Source organism: Triticum urartu, chromosome 1A (assembly GCF_056163025.1).
Source record: "Triticum urartu cultivar PI428250 chromosome 1A, HENAU_Tu73, whole genome shotgun sequence".
Classification (NCBI taxonomy): domain Eukaryota; kingdom Viridiplantae; phylum Streptophyta; class Magnoliopsida; order Poales; family Poaceae; genus Triticum; species Triticum urartu.
In genome coordinates, this window is record NC_141873.1 from 337488525 (window position 1) to 337508734 (window position 20210).

General features: G+C 42.3%; 1 protein-coding gene across 1 annotated transcript; it reads left to right on the forward strand.

The window, feature by feature from the left end:
* Nucleotides 1–12037: 12037 nt before the first annotated feature.
* Nucleotides 12038–16574, forward strand: LOC125510802 (mitochondrial inner membrane protein OXA1). Its single transcript, XM_048676068.2, has 9 exons — nucleotides 12038–12552; nucleotides 12653–12734; nucleotides 13283–13327; nucleotides 13452–13510; nucleotides 14623–14689; nucleotides 14820–14951; nucleotides 15389–15508; nucleotides 15870–15924; nucleotides 16015–16574. Exons 1-9 carry the CDS (start codon nucleotides 12416–12418, stop codon nucleotides 16290–16292), a joined length of 975 nt encoding a protein of 324 aa, XP_048532025.1. The 5' UTR covers nucleotides 12038–12415; the 3' UTR covers nucleotides 16293–16574.
* The last annotated feature ends 3636 nt before the right edge of the window (nucleotides 16575–20210 follow it).

A 20210-nucleotide genomic window follows, 5' to 3' on the forward strand; every position in this document is an offset into this window, starting at 1 on the left:
GGACAGTGACGGGGTGGCCCGCCGACAGGGGCCGTCTGAGCAACATGGGTGGCGAGGGCAGCCCGGCGCTAGGAGGGCGCGGCGTGCGTCCGCCATGGAGACGATGAAGCGATGTGACACGGAGCGACGGAAGGGAAGCTTCGGCGCAACCCTACCTAGCGCGCCAAATGTCGGATCATGGGTTCTGGCAAAACCCTTAAGGTTCGAACACTGGGGTGCGCGCGAAGATTTCCCCCTACCGATCCATGTTCTAACTCAACTAAGATCTTACGAACTAACTCGACGAACTCACAACACAAGGGACGCAAGATTTATACTGGTTCGGTCCACCGTTGTGGTGTAATACCCTACTCCAGTGTGGTGGTGGTGGATTGCCTCTTGGGCTGATGATGAACAATACAAAGGGGAAGAACAGCCTCCTGAGGTTGAGGTGTTCTTGTGCTTGGCGAACTTGTGTGTGGCCTTGGTGGGGTGGATCCGGTCCAAGATGAGATCCCCCCTCTACGGTGGTGGATAATCCTATTTATAGAGGCCCTGGTCCTCTCCCCAAATATTGAGCGGGAAGGGAGCCAATAACGGCCAATTTGAAAGGGGACAGCTAGTACAACTTATCCTGACAAAAGTGGTCTTCGCCCGCAAAAAGCTCTGGTGGTGACGTCGCCTTGGGCTCCATGGTGACCTCCGTCTTGCCGTCCTTCTGGTCTTGGTCTTGTTGCACCAATATGGAAACCTTTTCTTGATGCCTCGGTACTCCGCGCCTGCGCTTGCCCCCTTAGCACCAAAGAGGAAACGAGGACGCTGCGTGTGCTTGCGCCCGCCTGGCGCTCACCTGGTCTCAATCGTCATGGCTCACGTCACGAGAACCTCGCGAGGTTTGCCTGGCCTTGAACTCTCCACCCCTCACGAGCCGGCCTGGTGAGGCTGCTCCTGAGGAGGTCTTGTTTCGTCCGCCTCGCGAGGCTTGGCCCCTCGCGAGGGTCTTGAATGCCTTGTCGATGAAGATGGGCCGTACGGGCCTGCTAGCAAAGCCATGTTGTGGGTCGCAGGCAGGCAAGTCTAGGGACCCCCATTCCCAGAACGCTGACACAGCCAATTATGAACCATTAGATTGAAAAGGAAGGGAGAAGATCTAGGAACAGATTGTGCTCCTGGCACACTTGCAAAAAAACCTTGTGTTGTCCCTGCATTGGACGAACTAGGCGCACAGATCTCCTCCCCAAGGCCCAAACGCAATCATCTCTCTCCCCCACCTTCGGATCAAGGTTACCAAATTTCAGGTTACTAGATCTCGTACAGTTTATTACTGCAGGCCTGAGGGGGCATTTCATTAGGCGTCTTGTATTCCATAGTTCCATAAATCTTGTGTTACATTTCTGTTTAATAATGTTGTATGGTATGGATGCAGGTAATGCATCATCTAAAAGACCCTACCAATGAGTACCATTTACTAAAAGAACTTGTATGTGGTGAGAGGAAGTAATTATTTCAAGACCTTTTTATGATTTCCATCACTTTCTGCACCTGATGCTTCCCTGTAATGTGCAACATTGTATATATGTAACATCTTTTCTTATGCCACTTGTGTGCGTCAAGTTATACATATTGTTGGGGAATGCAGTAAATTCAAAAAAAATCCTACGCACACACAAGATCATGGTGATGCATAGCAACAAAAGGGAAGAGTGTTGTCCATGTACCCTCGTAGACCATAAGCGGAAGCGTTATGACAACGCGGTTGATGTAGTCGTACGTCTTCACGATCGACCGATCGTAGCACCGAAGGTATGGCACCTCTGCGATCTGCACACGTTCGGCTCGGTGACATCCCACGAGCTCACAATCCAGTAGAGTGTTGAGGGAGAGCTTTGTCAGCACGACGGCGTGATGACGGTGATGATGATGCTACCAGAACAGGGCTTCGCCTAAGCACCGCTACGATATGACCGAGGTGGATTATGGTGGAGGGGGGCACCGCACACGGCTAAGAGATCAATGATCAACTTGTGTGTCTATGGGGTGCCCCCCTCCCCTGTATATAAAGGAGTGGAGGAGGGGGAGGGAGCCGGCCTCCTAGGCGCGCCCCAAGGGGAGTCCTACTCCCACCGGGAGTAGGATCCCCCCCCCTCCCTAGTTGGATTAGGAGAGAAGGAAGGGGGAGGAAGGAAAGGGGGGCCCGGCTCCCCTCCCAATTCGGATTGGGCTTGGGGGCGCCCCCTCCTTTGCTCCCTTCTCCTCTCTCCCACTATGGCCCAATAAGGCCCATATACCTCCCGGGGGGTTCCGGTAACCTCCCGATACATCGGTAAATGCCCGATCTCACCCAGAACCATTCCGATGTCCAAATATAGTCGTCCAATATATTGATCTTTATGTTTCAACCATTTCGAGACTCCTCGTCATGTCCGTGATCATATCCGGGACTCCGAACTACCTTCAGTACATCAAAACACATAAACTCATAATACGATCGTCACTGAACGTTAAGTGTGCGGACCCTACAGGTTCGAGAACTATGTAGACATGACCGAGACACGTCTCCGGTCAATAACCAATAGCGGAACCTGGATGCTCATATTGGTTCCTACATATTCTACGAAGATCTTTATCGGTCAAACCGCATAACGATATACGTTGTACCCTTTGTCATCAGTATGTTACTTGCCCGAGATTTGATCGTCAGTATCTCAATACCTAGTTCAATCTCGTTACCGGCAAGTCTCTTTACTCGTTCTATAAAGCTACATCCCATAACTAACTCATTAGCTACATTGCTTGCAAGGCTTATAGTGATGTACATTACCGAGAGGGCCCAGAGATACCTCTCCGACAATCGGAGTGACAAATCCTAATCTCGATCTATGCCAACTCAACAAACACCATCGGAGACACCTATAGAGCACCTTTATAATCACCCAATTACGTTGTGACGTTTGGTAGCACACAAAGTGTTCCTCCGGTATTCAGGAGTTGCATGATCTCATAGTCATAGGAACATGTATAAGTTATGGAGAAAGCAATAGCAACAAACTAAACGATCATCGTGCTAAGCTAACGGATGGGTCAAGTCAATCACATCATTCTCTAATGATGTGATCCCTTTAATCAAATGATAACTCATGTCTATTGTTAGGAAATATAACCATCATTGATTCAACGAGCTAGTCAAGTAGAGGCAAACTAGTGACACTCTGTTTGTCTATGTATTCACACATTTACTAAGTTTCCGGTTAATACAATTCTAGCATGAATAATAAACATTTATCATGATATAAGGAAATATAAATAACAACTTTATTATTGCCTCTAGGGCATATTTCCTTCAGTCTCCCACTTGCACTAGAGTCAATAATCTAGATTACATTGTAATGATTCTAACACCCATGGAGTCTTGGTGCTGATCATGTTTTGCTCGTGAGAGAGGCTTAATCAATGGGTCTGCAACATTCAGATCTGTATGTATCTTGAAAATCTCTATGTCTCCCTCCTTGACTTGATCGCGGATGGAATTGAAGCGTCTCTTGATGTGTTTGGTTCTCTTGTGAAATCTGGATTCCTTTGCCAAGGCAATTGCACCAGTATTGTCACAAAAGATTTTCATTGGACCCGATGCACTAGGTATGACACCTAGATCGGATATGAACTCCTTCATCCAGACTCCTTCATTTGCTGCTTACGAAGCAGCTATGTATTCTGCTTCACACGTAGATCCCGCCACGACGCTCTTCTTGGAACTGCACCAACTAACAGCTCCACCATTTAATAAAAACATGTATCCGGTTTGTGACTTAGAGTCATCCGGATCAGTGTCAAATCTTGCATCGATGTAACCGTTTACGACGAGCTCTTTATCACCTCCATATACGAGAAACATATCCTTAGTCCTTTTCAGGTATTTTCAGGATATTCTTGACCGCTGTCCAGTGATCCACTCCTGGATTACTTTGGTACCTCCCTGCTAAACTGATAGCAAGGCACACATCAGGTCTGGTACACAGCATTGCATACATGATAGAGCCTATGGCTGAAGCATAAGGAACATCTTTCATTTTCTCTCTATCTTCTGCAGTGGTCGGGCATTGAGTCTGAATCAACTTCACACCTTGTAATACATGCAAGAACCCTTTCTTTTCCTGATCCATTTTGAACTTCTTCAAAACTTTATCAAGGTATGTGCTTTGTGAAAGTCCAATTAAGCGTCTTGATCTATCTCTATAGATCTTGATGCCCAATATATAAGCAGCTTCACCGAGGTCTTTCATTGAAAAATTCTTATTCAATTATCCTTTTATGCTATTCAGAAATTTTGTATCATTTATGATCAACAATATGTCGTCTACATATAATATCAGAAATGCCACGGAGCTCCCACTCACTTTCTTGTAAATACAGGCTTCTCAAAAAGTCTGTATAAAACCATATGCTTTGATCACACTATCAAAGTGTATATTCCAACTCCGAGAGGCATGCACCAGTCCATAAATGCATTGCTAGAGCTTGCACACTTTGTTAGCACCTTTTGGATTGACAAAACCTTCTGGTTGCATCATATACAACTCTTCTTTAAGATATCCATTAAGGAATGCAGTTTTGACATCCATTTGCCAAATTTCATAATCATAAAATGCGGCAATTGCTAACATGATTCGGACGGACTTAAGCATCGCTACGGGTGAGAAGGTCTCATCGTAGTCAACTCCTTGAACTCGTCGAAAACCTTTTGCAACAAGTCGAGCTTTGTAGACAGTAATATCACCGTCAGCGTCAGTCTTCTTCTTGAAGATCCATTTATTCTCTATGGATCGCCGATCATCGGGCAAGTCAACCAAAGTCCATACTTTATTCTCATACATGGATCCCATCTCAGATTTCATGGCCTCAAGCCATTTTGCGGAATCTGGGCTCATCATCGCTTCCTCATAGTTCGTATGTTCGTCATGGTCAAGTAACATGACTTCCAGAACAGGATTACCGTACCACTCTGGTGCGGATCTTACTCTGGTTGACCTACGAGGTTCGGCAGTAACTTGATCAGAAGTTTCATGATCATCATCATTAGCTTCCTCACTTACTGTGTAGGAATCACTGGAACTGATTTCAGTGATGAACTACTTTCCAATAAGGGAGAAGGTGCAATTACCTCGTCAAGTTCTACTTTCCTCCTACTCACTTCTTTCGAGAGAAACTCCTTCTCTAGGAAGGATCCATTCTTAGCAACGAATATCTTGCCTTCGGATCTGTGATAGAAGGTGTACCCAACAGTCTCCTTTGGGTATCCTATGAAGACACATTTCTCTGATTTGGGTTCGAGCTTATCAGGTTGAAGCTTTTTCACATAAGCATCGCAGCCCCAAACTTTAAGAAACGACAACTTGGGTTTCTTGCCAAACCACAATTCATAAGGTGTCGTCTCAACGGAATTAGATGGTGCTCTATTTAATGTGAATGCAGCCATCTCTAAAGCATAACCCCAAAATGATAGCGGTAAATCAGTGAGAGACATCATAGATCGCACCATATCTAATAAAGTGCGGTTACGATGTTCGGACACACCATTACGTTGTGGTGTTACAGCTGACGTGAGTTGCGAAACTATTCCGCATTGTTTCAAATGAAGTCCAAACTCATAACTCAAATATTCACCTCGACGATCAGATCGTAGAAACTTGATTTTCTTGTTACGGTGATTTCCCACTTCACTCTAAAATTCTTTGAACTTTTCAAATGTTTCAGACTTATGTTTCATTAAGTAGATATACCCATATCTGCTCAAATCATCTGTGAAGGTGAGAAAATAACGATATTTGCCGCGAGCTTCAATGTTCATTGGACCACATACATCAGTATGTATGATTTCCAATAACTCTGTTGCTCGCTCCATTGTTCCGGAGAACGGAGTTTTAGTCATCTTGCCCATGAGGCATGGTTCGCAAGTACCAAGTGATTCATAATCAAGTGATTCCAGAAGTCCATCAGAATGGAGTTTCTTCATGCGCTTTACACCAATATGACCTAAACGGCAGTGCCACAAATAAGTTGCACTATCATTATCAACTCTGCATCTTTTGGCTTCAATACTATGAACATGTGTATCACTACTATCAAGATTTAGTAAAAATAGACCACTCATCAAGGATGCATGACCATAAAATATATTACTCATATAAATAGAACAGCCATTATTCTCTGATTTAAATGAATAACCGTCTCGCATTAAACAAGATCCAGATATAATGTTCATGCTCAACGCTGGCACCAAATAACAAGTATTTAGGTCTAAAACTAATCCCGAAGGTAGATGTAGAGGTAGCGTGCTGGCGGCAATCACATCGACTTTGGAACCATTTCCCACGCGCATCGTCACCTCGTCCTTAGCCAATCTTCGCTTAATCCGTAGCCCCTATTTCGAGTTGCAAATGTTAGCAACTGAACCAGTATCAAATACCCAGGCACTACTGCAAGCATTAGTAAGGTACACATCAATAACATGTATATCAAATATACCTTTCACTTTGCCATCCTTCTTCTCCGTCAAATACTTGGGACAGTTCCGCTTCCAGTGACCAGTTCCTTTGCAGTAGAAGCACTCAGTCTCAGGCTTAGGTCCAGACTTGGGTTTCTTCACTTGAGAAACAACTGGCTTGCTGTTCTTCTTGAAGTTCCCCTTCTTCCCTTTACCCCTTTTCTTGAAACTGGTGGTCTTGTTGACCATCAACACTTGATGCTCCTTCTTGATTTCTACCTCCGCAGCCTTTAGCATTGCGAAGAGCTCAGGAATCGTCTTATCCATCCCTTGCATATTATAGTTCATCACGAAGCTCTTGTAGCTTGGTGCCAGTGATTGAAGAACTCTGTCAATGACACTATCATCAGGAAGATTAACTGCCAGTTGAGTCAAGTGGTTGTGGTACCCAGACATTCTGGGTATATGTTCACTGACAGAACTATTCTCCTCCATCTTGCAGCTGTAGAACTTATTGGAGACTTCATATCTCTCAATCCGGACATTTTCTTGAAATATCAACTTCAACTCCTAGAACATCTCAGATGCTCCATGATGTTCAAAACGTCGTTGAAGTCTCGATTCTAAGCCATAAAGCATGGCACACTGAACTATCGAGTAGTCATCAGCTTTGCTCTGCCAGGTGTTCACAACATCTAACGTTGCTCCTGCAGTGGGTTTGTCACCTAGCGGTGCTTCCAGGACGTAATTCTTCTGTGCGGAAATGAGGATAATCCTCAAGTTACGGACCCAGTCCATGTAGTTGCTACCATCATCTTTCAACTTAGCTTTCTCTAGGAACGCATTAAAACTCAACAGAACAACAGCACGGGCCATCTATCTACAACAGCATAGACATGCAAAATACTATTAGGTACTAAGTTCATGATAAATTAAAGTTCAATTAATCAAATTACTTAAGAACTCCCACTTAGATAGACATCTCTCTAATCATCTAAGTGATCATGTGATCCACATCAACTAAACCATGTCCGATCATCACGTGAGATGGAGTAGTTTTCAATGGTGAACATCACTATGTTGATCATATCTACTATATGATTCACGCTCGACCTTTCGGTCTCAGTGTTCCGAGGCCATATCTGCATATGCTAGGCTCGTCAAGTTTAACCCGAGTATTCTGCGTGTGCAAAACTGGCTTGCACCCGTTGTATATAATCGTAGAGCTTATCACACCCGATCATCACGTGGTGTCTCGGCACGACGAACTGTAGCAACGGTGCATACTCAGGGAGAACACTTATACCTTGAAATTTAGTGAGAGATCATCTTATAAGGCTATCGCCGAACTATGCAAAATAAGATGCATAAAGGATAAACATCACATGCAATCAATATAAGTGATATGATATTGCCATCATCATCTTGTGCCTTTGATCTCCATCTCCAAAGCACCGTCATGATCACCATCGTCACCGGCTTGACACCTTGATCTCCATCGAAGTATCGTTGTCGTCTCGCCAACTATTGCTTCTACGACTATCGCTACCGCTTAGTGATAAAGTAAAGAAATTACATGGCGATTGCATTTCATACAATAAAGCGACAACCATATGGCTCTTGCCAGTTGCCGATAACTGTGTTACGAAACATGATCATCTCATACAATAAAATTTAGCATCATGTCTTGACCATATCACATCACAACATGCCCTGCAAAAACAAGTTAGACATCCTCTACTTTGTTGTTGCAAGTTTTACGTGGCTGCTACGGGCTGAGCAAGAACCGTTCTTACCTACGCATCAAAAACCACAACACGGTATATTGATTGCTTTTTGATCTTCAGAAAGAACCCTGTTCGTTGAATCCGATTCAACTAAAGTTGGAGAAACTGACACCCACCAGCCACCTGTGTGCGAAGCACGTCGGTAGAACCAGTCTCACGTAAGCGTACGCGTAATGTCGGTCTGGACCGCTTCATCCAACAATACCGCCGAATCAAGAATCAACTAGGGACTACAAGCAATATGTATATACCCACGCCCACAACTCCTTTGTGTTTTACTCATGCATATAACATCTACGCATACACCTGACTCGGATGCCACTGTTGGGAAACGCAGTAATTTCAAAAAAGATCATACACACACGCAAGATCATGGTGATGCATAGCAACGAGAGGGAAGAGTGTTGTCCACGTACCCTCATAGACCGTAAGCGGAAGCGTTATGACAACAATGACAACACGGTTGATGTAGTCGTACGTCTTCACGATCGACCGATCCTAGCACCGAAGGTACGACACCTCCGTGATCTGCACACATTCGGCTCGGTGACGTCCCACGAACTCACGATCCAGTAGAGTGTCGAGGGAGAGCTTCGTCAGCACGACGGCGTGATGACGGTGATGATGATGCTACCGGAACAGGGCTTTGCCTAAGCACCACTACGATATGACCGAGGTGGATTATGGTGGAGGGGGGCACCGCACACGGCTAAGAGATCAATGATCAACTTGTGTGTCTATGGGGTGCCCCCCTCCCCTGTATATAAAGGAGTGGAGGAGGGGGAGGGAGCCGGCCTCCTACGCGCGCCCCAAGGGGAGTCCTACTCCCACCGGGAGTAGGATCCCCCCCTCCCTAGTTGGATTAGGAGAGAAGGAAGGGGGAGGAAGGAAAGGGGGGCCCGGCTCCCCTCCCAATTCGGATTGGGCTTGGGGGCGCCCCCTCCTTTGCTCCCTTCTCCTCTCTCCCACTATGGCCCAATAAGGCCCATATACCTCCCGGTACATCGGTAAGTGCCCGATCTCACCCGGAACCATTCCGATGTCCAAATATAGTCGTCCAGTATATTGATCTTTATGTCTCAACCATTTCGAGACTCCTTGTCATGTCCGTGATCATATCCGGGACTCCGAACTACCTTCGTACATCAAAGCACATAAACTCATAATACGATTGTCACCGAACGTTAAGCGGACCCTACGGGTTCGAGAACTATATAGACATGACCGAGACACGTCTCCGGTCAATAACCAATAGCGGAACCTGGATGCTCATATTGGTTCCTACATATTCTACGAAGATCTTTATCGGTCAAACCGCATAACGGTATACGTTGTTCCCTTTGTCATCGGTATGTTACTTGCCCGAGATTTGATGGTCGGTATCTCAATACCTAGTTCAATCTCGTTACCGGCAAGTCTCTTTACTCGTTCTGCAATGCTACATCCCGTAACTAACTCATTAGCTACATTGCTTGCAAGGCTTATAGTGATGTACATTACCGAGAGGGCCCAGAGATACCTCTCCGACAATCGGAGTGACATATCCTAATCTCGATCTATGCCAACTCAACAAACACCATCGGAGACACATGTAGAGCACCTTTATAATCACCCAGTTACGTTGTGACGTTTGGTAGCACACAAAGTGTTCCTTCGGTATTCAGGAGTTGCATGATCTCATAGTCATAGGAGCATGTATAAGTTATGGAGAAAGCAATAGCAACAAACTAAACGATCATCATGCTAAGCTAACGGATGGGTCAAGTGAATCACATCATTCTCTAATGATGTGACCCCGTTAATCAAATGACAACTCATGTCTATGGTTAGGAAACATAACCATCATTGATTCAACGAGCTAGTCAAGTAGAGGTAAACTAGTGACACTCTGTTTGTCTATGTATTCACACATGTACTAAGTTTCCGTTTAATACAATTCTAGCATGAATAATAAACATTTATCATGATATAAGGAAATATAAATAACAACTTTATTATTGCCTCTAGGGCATATTTTCTTCACATATGTCCAATAAATTTGTGACGCAATTTCCACATCATGAACTGGATTACTGATATTCTGATGTTGCCTAGCGTTAAAACTGGTGTCATGTTTTTTTGTTAAAAAATACATATACAAAACATCTACAGTGTCTCCGAAAAATTGTTGTAACATTTCCTTCCACACACAAATGGTACGGGTACAATGTAAAGTGGACATGGCAGGATCTAGCTATGTGAAATGAAGCAAAATAAGTATTCTGGTAGTAGCTCATGCCGGCCGTTAAAAAGAAGCAGTATACAGAAGAGGTGGGAGATGAATTTTGTCCAGCTTTACTCATTTCTACAAAAATGAGGACCAGTATGAAAAATTGTCAAGTGCCTTTTGCAAATGTTCCATCGGCCCACGTTGAGGTTGAATCTTCCCCTCTTATTCTCCATCCAACGGCCCATAAGTAGCTGGTGCATCAGGTGCACCAGTCCCGTTAGTGCACTGGATACTTTCTCCATGTCACCTAGAGGTCACATATTTGTTGGATGATAACTGCTTACCTATGGAGGTTTTTGGATATTGTCTAGGCTTGTAAATTGGACAACAAGCATTACATACACCACAAATAATCAACTTGACAACCAATCATCAAAGTAATCTCACAAATACATAAAAAAAAGATTAAGCACAAACGAGTCTTGCTAATCCCTAACATCTCTCATACAGAGGAGAATTAATTGCCCATGAGAGAAGAGTAATAACTGAACACAGAGATCAAATGAAAGGGGCCATATCGATATTATCATAATTTGTCACAACAAGATAAATGATTAAACACATCACGATCTATTTATCAAAATACAAACGTAGTTTACAAACATGGCCTTACAAGTTGGACATTTCTCTAAAATGGTCGTGTTGCCGATGGAGACATGATTCAGAGGGACCCAGAACGGATCCAAGTGAAGTAATTCTCCTCTGAATCTCTCTCCCTCTGCTATGGTCGATGGTTCTATCTACCCTGTTGATCTGAGACCTCTCGCTCGATTACGAAAGTTGTCTGTGTAGTTGAGAGGAAGGCTCCAACGGCTGGTACGAGCGGCCGCGCTTATATCGGGCGTCGTCTTCTCTTAATTTGTCGCCAGATCCAATTATCTCGAAAGGGAAAGTTATCAATTTCTTTCTCAATCAAGCAAGATACAATGTTTCTTTATTTTCGATGTATCGGATAGTGAATGAACAAAACCGACACATAGTATGGTTAAACAAGCAAAGTACTCTCAAAAAACCCAATATAAAAGGGATCTATCACCCCCGTCCTAAGCTACAGTGATAAATGAAGTTGCGCTACCATATGTTCACATCCTCTGCCTATCGTATGTTGCCTCGACATCGACTCCTGCTCAATTCCCTCCAATGTCGCATGTTGTGTTGTGACGAGCTTGCAGTCTCGGTCGATCTTTGCTCTTCGATGATGCAAGATACCTTCCCACTTTTCAAACTGTTTTGATGTAGCTGTGTTGGAGCTCTCGGTTAAGGTTCATATCCGTCGACAACCTCACGACTACATTGTTCCAGCATCATGCCCCTTGTAGCAGATCTTGCGTCCATGCTTACGACACTCGTTGATTGTATTTGCTCATGTATCACGTCAGTGGGATCCGGCGTGCACGTGGGTAATTTCGACGTCTCGTAAGGTCTTGGTATTTTCATACCTTCCACAGCACCCCAGTTAAATCACAGATATTAAGGAGGAAAAAACGATGCAAACTACCGAATACATATGCCGTGTTGCAAACCCACTGGCAAATAACTAGTTCCCCCCAAAAAAGGGAACTTCACCCTTCTCTTTCGGGCGTACCGCGCTGCGAGCAGCAATGGCGTTGGCCGCGGCCGCGCGCAGAAGCCTCGCATCCGGTAGCCTCTCCGGCCCCCTCGCCCGCCGCCTCCATCCGTCACTGGCCCAGCTGCTTCCATCCAACTCCTCCGGCGATCCTCGAAAACCCTCGCCCCTTCCACCCCCACCCGCACCACGACCGTTTCACTTCGCGCTCGCCCCTCGCGGGACATCCCAAACCCTAAGCTTCCCCCCGTTCGGTCTTCACCTCTTCCCCGGGCCATCCCGCCGCAGCTTCTCCTCTTCCCGCGACACTGGCTTCACCGACACCCTCACCGATGCCGCCCATTCCGCAGCGTCCGCGGCGGTCCCAGCGAGCTTCCCCGGCGAGGTGGCATGGGCCGGACTCATCAATGGCCGTCGCGGCGGTGCAGCATCTCATCGACGTGATCCATTCCTTCACCGGTCTGAACTGGTCAGGGTTTAGGGGTTTGAGGAATTTGTGCCCTTTACCTTGTCTTCAGAATTTCGTTTCCGGTGTGCATCATGTTCCTTGTGTATTGTTTTCACTGCAGGTGGATTTCTATTGCTCTCTCCACAGTGCTGCTACGCTGTGGGATGTTCACAATTTCGACGCTTGTCAATAAACGACTATATGTAAGATCTTATGTATTTACCATTGTTCCTCCCTTTGGTTTTACTTTATTATGCATGTTAGAACACTTGCTTATACTGAGCGCTATAAGTAAGTAGGCTCGTATCTTGTGTAGCCAGAAGTTGCTTGTGCCCAATTAGTCACAGGTCAGATTTTATCCCATCTGTTGGTCATGAGAAGTAAACCAAATTTCTGCATGCAAAGTTAAGATTCTTTGCTCGGGGTTAATCCCACCACCAAGCAACAATTTTAATCAGCCATCTTTTTGTAGACCCAAAACTCACATGTGGGGAATATGTAGTAAATGTGTGCTATGAATGCAATACCCCTGAGTAAAATGTGTGTTAGGAAATGTGAGAAGCTCTCCAGTATCCTGTAGGTTTCAATTGCTCCGTATGAAGTTCTTGCAGAATTCCCATGCATCGCAAAAGTGCCTAACTAACTACAGAGCCAACTGAAATAAAATTTTAATTGTCATATTTTACTTTGAAGAACTTTGTTTTGATCACAGGATTAACCCTACTTTCTTTAATGCTTCAAACTTATATAGGGTATGCGTCAGGACCTTGAACAATACATCAAGTGGGTAAAGAATGTATGTAAGATCCCTGCAATAAGGGAAGCGAAACACTATTATATTTTGTACTACTCCTATTGCACTGTACAAGCCACATATTTTATTGTCAAGAAATTTGACTATACACAATCATTTCCTGCAGACTAAGGGTGAGAAATCAATACAAGAACTTGCAGATGCAGCAGATCCTATGGTCAGAAAGTATGTAAAATGCTTTACTTGTGCTTGTATTGTGACATTATTGCGGGCGCTAATGTTTTCTTTCTGAGCAAATACCGTTAAATGTTACATAGTTCTTGCTGGATGAAAGAAGAGACGTGTGTGATGTTTAGTGTTAACATGAAAGAGAGAAAAGGAAGTTTTGTGCTTCCCCTGTCTTCTTTCTTTCCAGTGTTCAATCATGACACATATCTGCCTAAAAGTTATTCAATAGGAAAAAGATGTTAGATTGTTTCATCCGAGACATGAATGATTTTGGCCTAGCAGACAACCCAGTTTAAGAAAAATCTACTCCCTCTGATCCATATTAATTAATGCACACTTAGTACAACTTTAGTACAAAGTTATACTAGGTGTGCGTCAATTAATATGGATCTGAGGGAGTAGTAGAGCTTGTTTTTGATGGGGGCTGTGCACTGTGCAGCACAATATATTAAGAAAACCGCACTAATCCTGTCCAATTACTGTCGGCTCCCTGTAGATTGATATATATACATCCCCAGGAAGACATAAATGCATTTAACTGCAACAAAGTGTGGAGCCATGGCTCCATGGGACTGAAAAATCATTTCTAGTGTTGAAGTTGGATGTATGAACGTGGAAATTTAGTTAGGCCCTTTTTATTTGTGTTCTTGCATTTGCAATTTCAAACATAAAAAGAGTGTTGTTCCAGTCAAACACTTTGGAAGTTGTATAATGTCCATACCCCATACCTCCTTCAGCCAATCGGGTCACTTTTGCTGGACAGTTTAACGATAATAATTTCCTTTAATATTTGCTTATTTACTGTGAAATTAGAGTGCATGTGCAAACTTCCTACTTTGCCTTCTTAATACTATGGTGCCGTGGTGTGAGTGCCTGGGTCTAGCCAATATAATAATAATTCATCTTGCTGTGTAGCTTATTTGGCCTTTCCCTTCCAAATTGTTGCTTCTGACTTCTGTGCTCCTTATTGCGTTGATCAAAATTCCTTTTGACTGACAAATTTAACCGTGTGCCATAAACAACATCCAACTTCTTTTGCTCCTACTTGTTGTTTTAGGGACCTTGCATGGATTTCTCTAAATTCTAAATACTCGCTCTTGTTCACACAGGCTTGGTTTTCTGCCAACTCTTCACATCATTGTGACACCATATACCTTTATAACTCTTTACAGTGCTGTAAGTTGATTTCACATGTAAACCATCTGTTTAGCCAATTTTTTATGCATCGCTTCTTACCACCACAACCACCTTCTTGTTTCCATTTTCACAGACTTCTTGTCATTTCAATTTTCTGTCATGCTTCTAGATATCAAACATGGTTGAGAAAGTTCCATCTTTAAAAGGGGGTGGAGCTTTATGGTTTCCTGATCTGACGACCCCTGATGCTCTTTGCATCTTTCCCATGATAACATCACTGTTCATCATGCTTCGCTTTGAGGTATGTGTACAGTTCTTCTTATCTAAATGTATGTTTGTTCTTGTGCTACAAAGTTCGAGATGCCATTTATCGCATCCTTCAACTAATTTTCCTTTAGATTTTGTTTAGTTTGTCTGTACTCCCACTGTACACTGTTTCCATGAGATTAATTTGTTTTCTTAAGTGTTACTCTCTATTGAGAAATGTAAGGTGGCAACTGGCCAGTGCTGGCCACGCTTTTCAGGATTCCGATATTTAGTTAAACAATGTGTACATTATTTGATACAAACTGATGTTGTTGGATTTGTATTAAAATCCCACCTAGCAAACTCAATTTTTTATCACAGAAACCACATAAATTTCACTAATTGTTGGTCAAAGATAAGCACTGGGAAGCGTGGACACCTTACCTTTCCAAATGGATGGAGGGATGACTAATATGAGTTTTTGGCTTTTAGGTCAACTATGGTGTTGCAGCAAAACGTACAGAACGCTCTCGCAAGATGGAAGATAATGTAAGGCAGGTTGTGAGAGCAATGTCTCTTCTACCTATGCTGTGGACAGCTACCCTTCCTCAGGTAGAGTGGATTACTTGCTCATGCTTAGAGTTTTTTGTTATTGAATAATTTTACATTGTTGAATTTAGCCTGAACACCCTCAGAATAGGAAGGTATTTACCCCCCGCCCCTCCTATTTCAAATAAAGCTAAAAATGGTAACCGGCTTAATTTTTTTGTTTTCTTCAATGCCTTGAGACAGTAGGTTTATTACCATGTCTCCGTGGGTTCTTAAATACTGCATTATGGTTACTGTCTTTTATAAAGGCCGGAAGATTAAATCCAACTACTAAGTATTCAAGCAAGTCTATTTAGGTTGTAAACATGCTGATACTGCCCTACTTTCTGATGTCAAATCATCTCCAAATTTATTGTCTGTCCAGGCGATTTCTTGTTCCTTGGTCACCTGGAGCGGTCTGACTCTTGCAGGAAAGATAGGTGAGACCTGTCACAGGCTCCTGTACCTTGCAATTCAGTTTGGCCTTATTTCCATTACGCTTGACAATACACGTCTTTCATTGCTTGCAGTTCTTAAGCATCCAGATGTGCAGAAAGTACTATACGGTGGCCCCTTTCTACTAAAACAAGAATGTTCCTCTTCCGATGGACAGAAGGGCCCGACTGCTGAAGATTCCCCGCCTCCTGTCAAAGAAGAGGAAGAGCCAGTTTCTCCAGAGACAAAGAAATCTTCTGATGCCAGCATTCACAGAGACGAGTCTGACAAGAAATCGACCAAAGACGTTAAATTTGGTATAATCCCGACTTATATCGCAGCATGTCCACTTGCTGGGACGACAATCTCCTAACGAACTGCCGTCTTGTGCTTTGTATCTGAGCCTAGATAGCTATGCTGCCATTCCAGGATTAGAGTGGCCGGCTGCTACTGCAGATGAGTAGGTAGCATACTGACGTGATTTAGCTTATCGTATCTTTAGTTTGTTAGCTCTAATATGATGGTTGAAAAGAAATTGGGAGCAGAAGCTTCATTTTTCTTAAGCACTGATGGCTTGGTCTTTGAGGAGCAAATTTATTGCGTTTTTGTGAAGAAACTTCCCTGATATCAAATGAAGATCTGTCATATGTCCTTATTCTGTAGGGTCCTTTCATTTAGATGAGGTTTAAGTAGATCTCACCATAGATGACACATAACAGGATTTTTTATTCCTTTCACTTATTTTTCCTCCTTTTGTTTCTCCACCCTCTTTATTGTATTTTTCTCTCTAGAAAATACGTAAATATAGTTGCCATGCAGTTGTGTGTAGTAACTCCTAGTGAGCATACGTTTGCGCAATAGCCGGCTGGCGTGCCGGAAAATGCCAATGGAGGCCGAGCTCCAGTGAGCTTGTTTTCAATTTTTATTTTTTTGGAGCATGAAAAATTCCAAATTTATTTTTTGAACACACATGCATATGTATACTATGTATATGCAAAATTTCACAGTATTATACGTTTACATGTGGCGTACAGGAAAAAGACAAATACACATTTTTAACGGGCCTTTTATTTTTGTTATTGGGCCAGAAATTTGTTATTTTTGTACAGCCTACAAATCACAACATTTTTCGACGAAATCTAACACGTTCTTGTGGAATACATATAAGTTTTCATGGTATCTTTTTAGGTTTTTTTGGAACTTTTAAATACGCTTTTTGATTTTTTTCAAAATACCGAGCTCACTGGAGCTCGGCCTCCAAAAATCCGCACTCGCTGGCGTGCTTGCAATTGGAGTTGCGCTCGGCTGAAGTGGGATGTTGTAGTTGCGCATAGCCGGCGGGCGTGCTATAATTACACGTCGATGAGCATGCTGTAATTGTGTGTGACGTCGAAAAAACAACATAAAGTAATCAAACAAAAAGGGAACATCTTCACGAATCTTCATGTAAACTAGATGATGCTTTGCCCGTTGCTGCGGAAACTTTGTTAAAGAAATGTATAAATAGTTGTTGAAAATAATTAAATCTAATGAAAACAAAATATAATCTTGAAAATCAGTAAAAAATATGTCTAGAAATTAAAAAAAGTATCACAGTTAAAAATGCCATTTCGAACAAAAATGTGAAAGATGACTAACATGCATGTATGATGTGGCAGTGCTACATGCATAGAGTAATGCAAAAATAATTATAATTTATAAGTTAAATACATGGCTTGCTTATGTGGTAGACTAAAATGCATGACTTAGTGGGAGAGAAGACTTGAATCGGAGGAGCTGAGCCAGATATAGTTAACACTCTTCTAGATAAAAGCTAACAAACCCGTATATTATAACACTAAATTTTGATCATATTATGTGTTTTTTAATGATATTATGTGTGTTTTCTTGTCGATGAAATGGTATGATTTCATTATCAAAATCACCAGAGTTACGGTATTGAAGGTGTGGCAGGTTATGTATTATTTTAGCGAGATTCAGATTCTAAATAAAAATATTTTTTGACCGAGTGATCAAACTACAAATCGTTTTCACTGTCGCACCCTCACATGAGCTCATCTTTGAAAATAGATCCCGCGTTGATATAGTTTGACAACTTTTTAACATAGGTTATCTTTGCCATATTTGCATAATCTCAGGTGCTTAATGTCTTAGGAATGTTGTGGATTGCCTTATGAATATTTGCCTTTTTTTTATGTGCATGACAGAGCATTATTTCTCACGAATGCAAGTTTAACTTGGCGTGGCTTGAACCATACATTTCTTAACTTGATCAAATTTGCCTGTTGTGACTTAGTATTTTAGACCAGATTTGCTTATAACTTCAATTAGAACAAAGCCCGTGCGTTGCAACGGGATATAAAAATTCTACTCCCTCCGTTCCATAATATAAAATGTTTTTTAGCACTATACTAGTGTAAAAAAACGTCTTACATTATGGGACAGAGGGAGTAGTATGTTAACTTGTGATTTACCTGTCAATGGACGTTCCCGTCGACAATGAGACGCCAACGGTGACTTCGTAAATCTCAAGATGATATGTCGGCTCGGTCTCTCGAAGGCGCTCATAAGGGTAGGGTGTGCGTGTGTGCGTTCATATGGGTGAGTGTATGCGCATATGTTTGACCGCTTGCGTCTGTACTGTGTTAAAAAATGCATTTGTGTAAATAAATGTTTATCAAAATTTGACCTTGAATTACCTTATATTTTGATTAGAAGTTTGGTAAGTAAATTAAAATAAAATTGATTCGGGAGGTAAGTAAATTAATGTGATTGATTATTATATACATGAAAGATTGGACAAAAAGGTAGTGGGAAGAAAGGTAAAGTGAGAACCGACTTATATCGCAGCATGTCCACTTGCTGGGACGACAATCTCCTAACGAACTGCCGTCTTGTGCTCTGTATCTGAGCCTAGATAGTTACGTTGCCATTCCAGGATTAGAGTGGCCGGCTGCTACTGCAGATGAGTAGGTAGCATACTGACGTGATTTAGCTTATCGTATCTTTAGTTTGTTAGCTCTAATATGATGGTTGAAAAGAAATTGGGAGCAGAAGCTTCATTTTTCTTAAGCATTGATGGCTTGGTCTTCGAAGAGCAAATTTATCGCGTTTTTGTGAAGAAACTTGCCTGATATCAAATGAAGATCTGCCATATGTCCTTATTCTGTAGGGTCCTTTCATTTAGATGAGGTTTAAGTAGATCTCACCATACATGACACATAACAGGATTCATTTATTCCTTTCACTTATTTTTCCTCCTTTTGTTTCTCCACCCTCTTTACTGTATTTTTCTCTCTCTAGAAAATACGTAAATATAGTTGCCATGCAGTTGTGTGTAGTAACTCCTAGTGAGCATACGTTTGCGCAATAGCCGGCTGGCGTGCTTGCAATTAGAGTTGCGCTCGGCTGAAGTGGGATGTTGTAGTTGCGCATAGCCGGCGGGCGTGCTATAATTACACGCCGATGAGCATGCTGTAATTGTGTGTGACGTCGAAAAAACAACATAAAGTAATCAAACAAAAAGGGAACATCTTCATGAATCTTCATGTAAACTAGATGATGCTTTGCCCGTTGCTGCAGAAACTTTGTTAAAGAAATGTATAAATAGTTGCTAAAAATAATTAAATCTAATGAAAACAAAATATAATCTTGAAAATCAGTAAAAAAAATATATCTAGAAATTAAAAAAAAGTATTACAGTTAAAAATGCCATTTCGAACAAAAATGTGAAAAATGACTAACATGCATGTATGATATGACAGTGCTACATGCATAGAGTAATGCAAAAATAATTATAATTTATAAGTTAAATACATGGCTTGTTTGTGGTAGACTAAAATGCATGACTTGGTGGGAGAGAAGACTTGAATCGGAGGAGCTGAGCAAGATATAGTTAACACTCTTCTAGATAAAAGCTAACAAATCCATATATTATAACACTAAATTTTGATCATATTATGTGTTTCTTTAATGATATTATGTGTGTTTTCTTGTCGATGGAATGGTATGATTTCATTATCAAAATCACCAGAGTTACGGGATCGAAGGTGTGGTAGGTTATGTATTATTTTAACAAGATTCAGATTCTAAATAAAAATATCTTTTGACCGAGTGATCAAACTACAAATCGTTTTCACTGTCGCACCCTCACATGAGCTCATCTTCGAAAATAGATCCCGCATTGATATAGTTTGACAACTTTTTAACATAGGTTATCTTTGCCATATTTGCATAATCTCAGGTGCTTAATGTCTTAGGAATGTTGTGGATTGCCTTATGAATATTTGCC

What these genes read in the sequence shown, in the direction of transcription:
- LOC125510802 (XM_048676068.2), top strand. Translation starts at nt 12,416, where the DNA reads ATGCCGCCCATTCCGCAGCGTCCGCGGCGGTCCCAGCGAGCTTCCCCG. An exon ending in TCATCATGCTTCGCTTTGAG is followed by an intron (nt 14,952 to 15,388) that starts GTATGTGTACAG and finishes TTTGGCTTTTAG; the next exon opens with GTCAACTATGGTGTTGCAGC. An exon ending in GGACAGCTACCCTTCCTCAG is followed by an intron (nt 15,509 to 15,869) that starts GTAGAGTGGATT and finishes TTGTCTGTCCAG; the next exon opens with GCGATTTCTTGTTCCTTGGT.